We start from the raw sequence: 12,452 nt of genomic DNA on the forward strand, positions 1-12,452 counted from the left end.
GACATTTTAATTTTTTCTTTGAAAATAGAGCCTAAAACATTGTGTTTAGAAAAAAGGAAATTAAAGAAAAAGCACATTAATCTTATTATTTGTTTTTTGTTGTTGTTGTTGTTGTTCTGCTTTTTTATAATGGTTTTGTCTGTATGTAGCCTTGGAGTCTTGGAACTCCCTCCTTAGACCATATTAGTCACAGATTCATAGAACTGTTGGTCTATGTCTCAGGAGTCCTAAAATTAAAGATGAACACTACCACATCCAGAGAATACATTACACTTGGGTAAACATATCCATTTTTTATTCCAGTGAAATAATAAAGAATATCTAATTTACAAAGAAAAAAAACATTGTCAGTGAGCGAGCCATGTAAATACTAAAAAATATATGAATGTTTCTTCAATCTAACTTCAGGAAGTAATGCCCACACATGATGCATTTGCAGAGTCTTAGAACATAATATATTTATTTGCTTTTAAAAATAGGAATGAAAATGCGTTCTGAAAACTTTGCAATGGGAATTTTCCTCTTTTCTCAGATTACACTAGGAATGCTTGGCAATTCCTCAATACTATTCCATTATGTTATTTTAATATACACTGGGAAGCATTTGATGCCTAAAGACCTGATTATAGAGCACTTGACTTTTGCCAACTGCTTATCTATCATCTCAAAAGGCATCCCACGGACTATGTCAGATTGGGGATTTAAGAATTTTCTGAATGACACGGGATGTAAATTGATAATGTATATTTCCCGAGTAACAAGGGGAGTGTCCCTGTATTCGATGTGCCTACTGAGCTGTTTCCAAGCAATCACAGTCAGCATCAGCAACTCCAGGTGGATGATGCTTAAGTACAGAGCCACCAAGTACATCGGCCCCTCCTGCTCAGTCAGTTGGCTTGTGCACCTGCTTCTAAACATTTTCATTCCAGCAAGAGTATTAGGCCCCAGTTACAAGGAAAATGCTACTAACTGGGTGAGTTATGGATACTGCTCACTGTTAGCTTCTGGGAGTGTGACAACTGTACTATACATGTTCTTACTGTGCTTCTCTGATGTTCTGTGTCTGAGTCTCATGGCCTATGCAAGTGTCTTCATGGTACATACCCTCTACAAACATAAGAGACAAGTCAAGTATATCCATACTACTCAGCACTTTCTAAAAGTCTCACCTGAAGACAGAGCCACTGAAACTATCCTCACCCTACTGTGCATATTTGTTATCTCTTACTCTTTCTCTTCCATTCTGGCTGTCTTAAGGACCTGTACCAAATATCCAGTGCTCTGGGGAGTAAATGTATTTACATATATAGAATTATCCTTTCCCATATTTTGCCCCCTTGTTCTTATCACAAATATGAAGTCTAGTTTTATTCTGTTTCTACCCTGCTTTGGTAAGAGATAGGTTCCTCAAAGTATGACATGAGCCCTGGTCATCTATTTACTATTGTAGATGTCATATTATTTTATCTGTTGTACAGTGCTAAAAATGTAATTTGAAAATATCAAGCTTCCTATAACTAATTGCTTCATGATGTGTAGTGGTCAGTAGTTTTATGCTGGAACCATTTTATAGATGTCTTACTTTTCTTGAACCTCAGACAAGATATCTGACAATGGCGAATAAAAGAAGGAAAGGTTACTTTCATCGCACATTCTGAAGGTTCTTTCCATAATGGTAAGGAAGAAACAGTGGAGGAGAAGGATTTGTGGAGAGAAGAACATTAAGTTCATGGTAACAATAAGTTCACAGGCAGCAAGTAAAGACTTTTTTTGATCCATTCTTTTTCTTTGGCCCTTTTTATTAAGACTCTACACATGCCTTTGAGATGGTATCACCCAGAGTCAAAGTGGGATGTCTGTCCTCAAGTGAAACTCTTTGAAATAGCCTCATAGTCATATCAACAATGAAGGTTGAGGACCACAAGTTCATATTGTCAACCATGACACACTTGCATATTATTTTTAACTATAAAAATCAACCTTTATTAAAAGTCTATATTTTAAGGTCAAATGGCAGAAGTTTCACATCTTTAAAATGCATAATTAATCATGAGGAGATGAACCTAAAAGTGGAAGTAGAAATAATAAAGAAAACAGAAATGCAGGCAAACCTGGAAATGGAAAACCTAGGAAAGATGACAGAAATTACAGATGTAAATATCACCAAGACAATGCAAGATATAGAAGAGAGAATCTCAGGTATAGAAGATACCATAGAAGAGATTGACACAACTGTCAAAGAAAATTCAAGACATAAAGATCTCCTAACTCAAAGCATCCAAGAAATTCAGGACACAATGAAAAGACCAAATCTAAGAATAATTAGAATAGAGGAGAATGAAGATTCCCAACTCAAAGTACCTGAAAAGTTCATCAACAAAATTTAGAAGAAAACTTCCCCAACCTAAAGAAAGAGATGGCCACAAAGGAACAAGAAGCCTATATAAAACACCAAATAAATGGTACCAAAAAAGAAAATCCTCTCATCACATAATAATCAAATCAAACTCACAGAACAAAGAAAGAACATTAAAAGCTGCAAGGGAAAATGGCCAAGTAACATACAAAGGTAGAACGGTCAGAATTACACCAGACTTCTTAACAGAGACCATGAAATCCAGAAGAGCCTGGTCAGAGGTCAGATAGACTCTAAGAGAACACAAATGCCACACAGGCTACTATACCCAGCAAAACTCTCAACATAGTTTGAAAAGCCAAAATATTCTGGGAATAAACCACATTCAAACAGTATCTATCTACCAATCCAGCCATACAGAGTATTTGAGAAGGAAAACTCCAACACAAGGAAGATACCGACACCAAAGAAAGGATAAGATATTAAGCATCTTACAACAAAGTCAAAAGGAGAGAACTACAAGTACATAAAGCCACCTACAAAGACAAACATATCAGAAAGCAACGGTCATCTGCCTTTAATAGCTCTGAACATTAATGGATGCAACTCACCTATAAAAACATAAGCTAACAGACTGGATTCACAAACAAGATCCAGCATTTTGCTGCATATAAGAAACACACCTCAATAACAAAGAAAGACACTATCTCAGAGTAAAAGGATATAAAAAGGTTTTCCAAGCAAATGGTCCCAGGAAACAAGTAGGAGTTGCTATCCTAATATCCAATGAAATAGACTTTCAACCAAAAGTTATCAAGCATGATGAAAAGAACTTCATATTCATGAGGGGGAAAATCCACCAAGAGAAAGTCTCAATTCTGAACATTTATGCCCCAAATGCAAGAGCATCCACATTCATTAAAGAAACTTTACTAAAACTCAAAACACATTGAACCCCACACAATAGTAGTGGGAGGCTTCAACACCCCACTCTCACCAATGGACAGGTCACTGAAATAGAAACTAAACAAAGACACAGTGAAACTAATAGAGGTTATGAACCAAATGGATTTAACAGATATCTACAGAACATTTCACCAGAAAACAAAAGAATGCAACGTCTTCTCAGCACCCCATGCTTCCTTCTCCAACATCAGCCATATAACTGGTCACAAAGCAAACCTCAATAAAAACAAGAAGATTGAAATAATTTCAAGCATCCTATCAGACCACCATGGCCTAATGCAGGTCTTTAATAACAGCAAAAACTACAGAAAGCCCACATATATCAGGAAACTGAACAACCTTTTACTCACTTAACTTGGTCAGGGAAGAAATAAGGAAAAAATTAAAGACTTTCTGGATTTAATGAAATTAATATTGGACACGAACTTATGGCACACAAACAAAATAGTGCTAAGAGGAAAGTTCATAGCATTAAGTGCTCTCATAGAGAAACTGGAGAGATCTTACACTAACAACTTAACAGCACCCCTGAGAATGCTAGAACAAAAATAAGCAATCTTACCGAAGAGGAGTAGAAGGCAGGAAATAGTCAAACTCAGGCCTGAAATCAACCAAATAAAAACAAAGACAACAATACAAAGAATCAGGAAAATCAGAAGCTGAATTTTTGAGAGAATCAATACGATTTATAAACCCCTAGTCAAACTAAATGGCCAAGAGGCAGTATCCAAGATCACGTGACCATAGTATGGATCAAGTATCGAAGATCACGTGACCATAGTATGGATTCATTTGTGGATCTTCAATTCTATTCCATTGGTCCACTTGTCTGTCACTATGCCAATACCATGCAGTTTTTAACACTATTGCTCTGTAGTATTGCTTGAAGTCAGGAATATTGATTCCCCCAGAATTTCTTTTGTTGTTGAGAATAGTTTTAGCTATCCTGGGTTTCTTGTTATTCCAGATGAACTTGAGAATTGCTTTCTCTAACTATGTGAAGAACTGAGTTGGGATTTTGATGGGGATTGCATTGAATCTGTAGATTGCTTTTGGCAAGATGGCCATTTTAACTATATTGATCCTGCCAATCCCACGAGCATGGCAGATTTTTCCATTTTCTGAGGTCTTCTAAGATTTCCTTCTTCAGAGACCTGAAGTTCTTGTCATATAGATCTTTCACTTGTTTGGTTAGAGTCACACCAAGATACTTTATATTGTTTGAGGCTATTTTGAAGGGTTTCATTTCCCTAACTTCTTTCTCAGCCTGCTTATCCTTTGAGTATAGGAAGGAAACTGATTTGATTGAGTTGATTTTATAACCAGCCACTCTGCTGAAGTTGTTTATCAGCTGTAGAAGTTCTCTGGTGAAGGTTTTTTGGTCACTTAAGTAGACTATCATGTCATCTGCAAATAGTGATAATTTGACTTCTTCCTTTCCAATTTGTATCCCCTTGACCTCCTTATGTTGTCTAATTGCTCTAGCTAGAACTTCAAGTACTATATTGAAAAGATATGGAGAGAGAGGACAGTCTTGTCTAGTCCCTGATTTTAGTGGGATTGCTTCAAGTTTCTCTCCATTTAGTTTGATGTTGGCTACTGGTTTGCTGTATATTGCTTTTACCATGTTTAAGAATTCAATGGGCCTTGAATTTCTGTTCTTTCCAAGACTTTTAGCATGAAAGGATGCTGAATTTTGTCAAATGCTTTTTCAGCATCTAATGAAATGACCATGTGTTTTTTATTTTGAGTTTGTTTATGTAGTGGATTGCATTGATGGATTTCCATATATTGAACCACTCCTGTATACCTGGGATGATGCCTACTTGATCATGGTGAATGATCATTTTGATGTGTTCTTGGATTTGGTGGGCAAGAATTTTATTGAGTATTTTTGAATTGATATCCACTGGGAAACTGGTCTGAAGTTCTCTTTCTTTGTTGGATCTTTGTGTGGTTTTGGTATCAGTGTAATTGTGGCTTCAGAGAATGAGTTGGGTAGTGTTCCTTCTGTTTCTATGTTGTGGAATAGTATCAAGAGTATCGGTGTTAGGTCTTCTTTGAAAGTCTTATAGAATTCTGCACTAAAACCATCTGGTCCTGTGTGTGTGTGTGTGTTTTTTTTTTTTTTTTTTTTTTTTTTTTTGTTGGAAGACTTTCAATGACCACTTCTATTTCTTTAGGGATTGTGGTACTGTTTAGATGATATATTTCATCCTGATTTAGTTTTGGTATTTGGTATCTGTCTAGGAAATTGTCCATTTCCTCCATATTTCCAGTTGTTTTGAGCATAGGTTTCTGTAGTAGGATCTAATGATTTTTTTGAAATTCCTCATTTTTTGTTGTTTAATCTCCCTTTTCATTTCTAATATTGTTAATTTGCATACTGTCTCTGTGCCATCTGATAAGTTTGGCTAAGGGTTTATCTATCTTGTTGGTTTTCTCAAATAACCAGCTCCTGATTTTGTTGATTCTTTGTATGGTTCTCATTGTTTCTAGATTCAATGCAATCCCTATCAAAATCCCAACTCAGTTTTTATTAGAGTTCGAAAGAGCAATTCTCAAATACATCTGGAATAACAAAAAACCCAGGATAGCTAAAACTATTCTCAACTGTAAAAGAACTTCTGGGGGAATCAGTATCATGGACCTCAAGCAGTACTGCAGAGCAGTAATGTTAAAAACTGCATGGTATTGGTACAGTGACAGGTAGCTAGAACAATGGAATAAGATTGAAGACCCAGAAAACCGGTAGCCAGCATCAAACTAAATGGAGAGAAACTTGAAGCAATCCCACTGAAATCAGGGACCAGACAAGGCTGCCCGCTTTCTCCTTATCTTTTCAATATTGTACTTGAGGTACTAGCTCGGGCAATTCGACAACATAAGCAGGTCAAAGGGATACAAATTGGAAAGGAAGAAGTCAAACTATCATTATTTGCAGACGACATGATCGTCTACCTAAGTGACCCAAAGAACTCCACTAGAGAGCTCCTACAGCTGATAAACAACTTCAGCAAAGTGGCAGGTTATAAAATCAACTCAAGCAAATCAGTGGCCTTCCTATACTCAAAAGATAAGCAGGCTGAGAAAGAAATTAGGGAAATGACCCCCTTCACAATAGCCACAAACAGTATAAAGTATCTTTGGGTGACTCTTACCAAACATGTGAAAGATCTGTATGACAAGAACTTCAAAACTCTGAAGAAGGAAATGGAAGAAGACCTCAAAAATGGGAAAACCTCCCATGCTCATGGATCAGTAGAATCAATATAGTTAAAATAGCCATTTTGCCAAAAGCAATATACAGATTCAATGCAATACCCATCAAAATCCCAACTCAATTCTTCACAGAGTTAGAAAGAGCAATTATCAAATTCATCTGGAACAACAAAAAACCCAGGATAGCTAAAACTATTCTCAGCAACAAAAGAAAATCTGGGGGAATCAGTATCCCTGACCTCAAGCAATACTACAGAGCAATAATGTTAAAAACTGCATGGTATTGGTACAGTGACAGGCAGGAGGATCAATGGAACAGGATTGAAGATCCAGAAATAAACCCACACACCTATGGCCACTTGATCCTCGACAAAGAGGCTGAAAACACCCAATGGAAAAAAGATAGCTTTTTCAACAAATGGTGCTGGTTCAACTGGAGGTCAGCATGCAGAAGAATGCGAATTGATCCATCCTTGTCTCCTTGTACTAAGCTCAAATCCAAATGGATCAAGGACCTCCACATAAAGCCAGACACTGAAGCTAATAGAAAAGAAACTGGGGAAGACCCTTGAGGACATCGGTACAGGGAGAAAGTTTCTGAACAGAACACCAATAGCGTATGCTCTAAGAGCAAGAATTGACAAATGGGACCTCATAAAATTACAAAGTTTCTGTAAGGCAAAGGACACCATCAAGAGGACAAATCGGCAACCAACAAATTGGGAAAAGATCTTCACCAATCCTACATCAGATAGAGGGCTAATATCCAATATATATAAAGAACTCAAGAAGTTAGACTCCAGAAAACCAAACAACCCTATTAAAAAATGGGGTATAGAGTTAAACAAAGAATTCTCACCTGAAGAACTTCGGATGGCGGAGAAGCATCTTAAAAAATGCTCAACTTCATTAGTCATTAGGGAAATGCAAATCAAAACAACCCTAAGATTTCATCTTACACCAGTCAGAATGGCTAAGATTAAAAATTCAGGAGACAGCAGGTGTTGGAGAGGGTGTGGAGAAAGAGGAACACTCCTCCACTGCTGGTGGGGTTGCAAATTGGTACAACCACTCTGGAAATCAGTGTGGCGGTTCCACCGAAAACTGGGCACCTCACTTCCAGAAGATCCTGCTATACCACTCCTGGGCATATACCCAGAAGACTCCCCACCATGTAATAAGGATACATTTTCTACTATGTTCATAGCAGTCCTATTTATAATTGCCAGATGCTGGAAAGAACCCAGGTATCCCTCAACAGAAGAGTGGATGCAAAAAATGTGGTATATCTACACAATGGAGTACTATTCAGCCATTAGAAACAATGAATTCATGAAATTCTTAGGCAAATGGATGGAGCTAGAGAATATCATACTAAGTGAGGTAACCCAGACTCAAAAGGTGAATCATGGTATGCACTCACTAATAAGTGGATATTAACCTAGAAAACTGGAATACCCAAAACATAATCCACACATCAAATGAGGTACAAGTAGAAAGGAGGAGTGGCCCTGGTTCTGGAAAGACTCAGTGAAACAGTATTCGGCAAAACCAGAACGGGGAAGTGGGAAGGGGTGGGTGGGAGGACAGGGGAAGAGAAGGGGGCTTACAGGACTTTCAGGGAGTGGGGGGGGCTAGAAAAGGGAAATCATTTGAAATGTAAATAAATTACATCGAATAAAAAAAAAAAAGAAGTGCTCAACATCATTAGTCATTAGGGAAATGCAGATCAAAACAACCCTGAGATTTCACCTTACACCAGTCAGAATGGCTAAGGTTAAAAAATCAGGAGACATCAGGTGTTGGCGAGGATGTGGAGAAAGAGGAACACTCCTCCACTGCTGGTGGGGTTGAAAACTGGTACAACTACACTGGAAATCAGTCCTCAGAAAACTGGGCACGTCACTTTTGGAAGATCGTGCTATACCACTCCTGGGCATATACCCAGAAGATTTCCGAGCATGCAACAAGGACACATGCTCCACTATGTTCATAGCAGCCTTATTTATAACAGCAAGAAGCTGGAAAGAACCCAGATGTCCCTCAATGGAGGAATGGATACAGAAAATGTGGTATATTTGTACAATGGAATACTACTCAGCAATTAAAAAAAAATGAATTCATGAAATTTTTAGGCAAATGGTTGGAACTGGAAAATATCATCCTAAGTGAGGTAGCCCAATCACAAAAGAATACACATGGAATGCAATCACTGATAAATGGATATTAATTAGCCCAGAAGCTCTGAATACTCAAGACACAATAGGCATATCAAATGATTCCTATGAAGAAGGAAGGAGAGGGCCCTGATCCTGGAAAGGCTTGATCCAGCATTATAGGGGAGTACCAGGCCAGAGAAATGGGAGGGGGGTGATTGGAGAATGGGTGAAGAGAAGAGGGCTTATAGGACATATGGGGAGAGGGGAACCAGGAAAGGGGAAAGCATTTGGAATGTAAACAAAGAATATAGAAAATAAAAAAAATTAAAAGAAAAAAAAAGATTGAAGACCCAGAAATGAACTCATACATTTATGGTCACTTGATCTTCAACAAAGGAGGTAAAACCATCCAGTGGAATAAATATAGCCTTTTCAACAAATGGTGCTGGTTCAATTGGAGGTCAGCATGCAGAAGAATGCAAATAGATCCATTCTTATCTCCTTGTACAAAGCTCAAGCTCAAGTGGATCAAGGACCTCCACATAAAACCAGACACACTGAACCTAATAAAAAAGAAATTGCGGACATCAGCACAGAGGAAAAGTTCCTAGCCAGCCAGGAAAGAGAGAGAGATCTCCCAGGAGTGCTTTCACTTTTGAGCTCAGAGGAGTAAGAACACAGACTTACAGGCTCACAGGAGGAACAAACTCCAGCCAGAGACAACAATACCAACCAGTACCAGAGATAACCAGATGGCAAAAGGCAAGCACAAGAAGCCTACCAACAGAAACCAAGGCCACATGGCAACATCAGAACCCAGTTCTCCCACCATAGCAAGTCTCATGTACCCCAAAACACCAGAAAAGTAAGAGATGGGTTTAAAATCATATCTCATTATGCTGATACAAGAAGTGTGGCCTGAAGTAAGGCTTTGAACTAAGAGTCAATTCCAATGCCCAGGCCATAGGACTGCCCTCCTGACAAGCATTCTGGCTTAGGACATTAAAACCCTTGGGTGTTCCCTTACTCAGAAGTGACCCAGAGCTCCCCTCTTAGCTTTTAGAGCTGCCGAAAAATCCTGGTCCAGGCTGAGTACCTCTCCCTACATTCTGGGGATGTTGAAGCCCCTAGAGGCCCTCACAATGGCCTGGGTATTTAGTTTGGCTGTACTGTGTTGCTAATATTTTTTCAGGACACTGAAATTATACTTAGCAGCTTTCCCACCCACCCTATAGGCAATAACTTGTCTTTGGCCGTACATTTTAAAATTAACAGTCTGGTAAACAATAAAGGACGTAAGCTTCACCTATCCGTGTTCCCACGCCCTTAGCTTGTTCGTTCCTATAGCCTGCGCACTCAGTTGGTGTTAACGGGCCTAAATCTGCCTCGACAAACTCATTTTCTGTCACCACAACTTAATCCATTGCTGCCAGCTTTCTTACTCTGATCCTAGCATCTTTACTAGCAAAGCAATATACTTTCCTCTACCTATACAACCTGTCAAAGCTACTTAAGATTCTCATTCCTAGTCTCTCTTAATTATTGCTCTACTATCTTGCACTCAATCTTGTCAGAAGTTTGTTATTAAATTTAAGACAGACAGAATTCCCAAAGACCTGACAGCTTCTCCCAGGAGATCTCAAAAGAAAATGTGGACACCACTACAGGATGCTGCCTAAAAAGAGTGCAGTGGACAAGACCGGATACCTTGAGTCAAATGACTTAGCTAACCAAAGGTAAGCCATTTCTCATGTCATGGGTATCCATTCCACAGAGAAAAAGCTCTGCTGCGTCTTCTGTGCTTGAAAGCCAGATTGACATCTAAAGCCCCATGGAGACCAGAGACCATAGAGAACTGCTGGCTACTGGAACCAGTCATTCTTTAATAATATAACTGCTAAATTATTGTTTATTCCTCAGATTTCTGAATAATACATTGACAGTAATCTCCTTACATAAAGTCTGTTTCCATTAAATGCTTCATATTTCCTCTTCTTGCTCTGTCACTGTCCTAACATCTGCATTCCTATAGATTTGCCTCACTCTAATAATAAATATTCCACTATATGATCCGACTTTCCATCTTGCTCCTTCTGCTCCACAAAAGGCTCATCTTAAAGACTGTTCATGTGGTTAACTCATGTTGTATCTCTTTAATAAACTTGTTAGCTACAGGAAACCTACCCAGATCTACTGCTCATGAGCCAAATAGGCTCCATCCAGATAAGTACATCTGCCCAAAGTTCCTACCTGTTCCAAAGGGTGAGATTCCTCTGGGTTTCAGTTACTTAATCTTACTCCCTACCTATACTGAACTGTGTCAACATCTTGTCAAGTCTAGGCCCTTGCCACATCCAGGACAGCTCCAGAGATGCAAACTCCAGATACTCCAATCTCCTCTCAGTTTCTCTAGACACAGACAGCTTCTACTGGACCTGTTCTCCTGACCTATTCTCAGATGGCTCCACAGACCCTGGACAACAAGGAAGCAGCCAAGTCCTCCTGAGACTGGACAAACACTCCCCATACCCCTTTTCTAGGTCCCCCAGAGGCACGTCACCCTCAATGTCAGCATGAATCAGCTAGATATCACAATGACAACCCTATTCCTGCTTCGCCATCACATCTTTTTAATTTTTTTAACTAAACAAATACTAGTGTATGTTAGTATTCTGTGTAGGCTCCATCATACAATTATTGGCCAACAGCCAGGTATGCCCCTCCCATAGTTGCCTGGCAACAGCCAGGTAGACCTGGCCCACTATAAAAGGGGCTGTTTGCCCCTCCTCTCTCTCTGTCTCTCTCTGTCTCTCTGTCTCTCTCTCATCACTCTTGTCTCTTGGCACTCTCACCTCTCTGCCCCTCTTGGGCTCTCCTCCCCTCCCCCTCTATCCACATGGTCATGGCCACCTCCACTCCTCCACTTCTCTTCTCTTCTCTTCTCTTCTCTTCTCTTCTCTTCTCTTCTCTTCTATCTCTCAATCTCTCTCTCTCTCTCCCTCTCTAACTCCAATCCTCTGTCCTGAACAAACTCTATTCTATACCATGTCTGTGTGCATGTGGTCCCTCGGGGGGAAGAGGTGCCTGGGAATGGGCACACCTAGGCACCCCCTTTCCCACCATACCACTGCCACATTCCCTAAACCCCTCTTTCTCTTTTTATAAACCCATCATTTGGTGGCAAAACCCAGGCACAACAGAGAGCTTAAAGAAAGACTTAAATAACTCCCTTAAAGAAATGGAGGAGAACATCGGTCAACAGGTTTCCTTAAAGAGGAAACACAAAAATCCCTTAAAGAAATGCAACAGATCATGGGTCAACAGGGAGAAGCCCTTAAAGAAGAAATACAAAAATCCCTTAAAGAATTACAGGAAAACACAATCAAGTGAAGGAACTGAACAAAACCTTCCAGGATCTAAAAGTGGAAGTAGAAACAATAAAGAAATCACAAAGTGAGACATCTCTGGAGATAGAAAACCTTGGAAAGAATTCAGGAGTCATAGATACAAGCATCAACAACAGAATACAAGAGATAGAAGAAAGAACCTCAGGTGCTGAAGATACCATAGAAAACATTGACTCAACAGTAAAAAAAAAAAAAAATGCAAAATGCATAAATCTGGTAACTCAAAACATCCAGGAACTCCAGGACACAATGAGAAGACCAAACCTAAGGATTATAGGTATAGAAGAGAGTGAGGATTTACATCATAAAAGCCCAGTAAATATCTTCAACAAAATTATAGAA

General features: G+C 39.1%; 1 protein-coding gene across 1 annotated transcript; it reads left to right on the forward strand.

Moving 5' to 3' along the window:
* Nucleotides 1-481: 481 nt before the first annotated feature.
* LOC127684256 (vomeronasal type-1 receptor 4-like) lies at nucleotides 482-1,402 on the forward strand. Its single transcript, XM_052181214.1, has one exon. It carries the CDS (start codon nucleotides 482-484, stop codon nucleotides 1,400-1,402), a length of 921 nt encoding a protein of 306 aa, XP_052037174.1.
* Nucleotides 1,403-12,452: the final 11,050 nt, after the last annotated feature.

Source organism: Apodemus sylvaticus, chromosome 1 (genome assembly GCF_947179515.1).
Source record: "Apodemus sylvaticus chromosome 1, mApoSyl1.1, whole genome shotgun sequence".
In the NCBI taxonomy this organism is placed as follows: domain Eukaryota; kingdom Metazoa; phylum Chordata; class Mammalia; order Rodentia; family Muridae; genus Apodemus; species Apodemus sylvaticus.

Bases quoted from the DNA above. Each gene is read 5' to 3' on its own strand.
- LOC127684256 (XM_052181214.1), top strand. From the start codon at position 482: ATGAAAATGCGTTCTGAAAACTTTGCAATGGGAATTTTCCTCTTTTCT.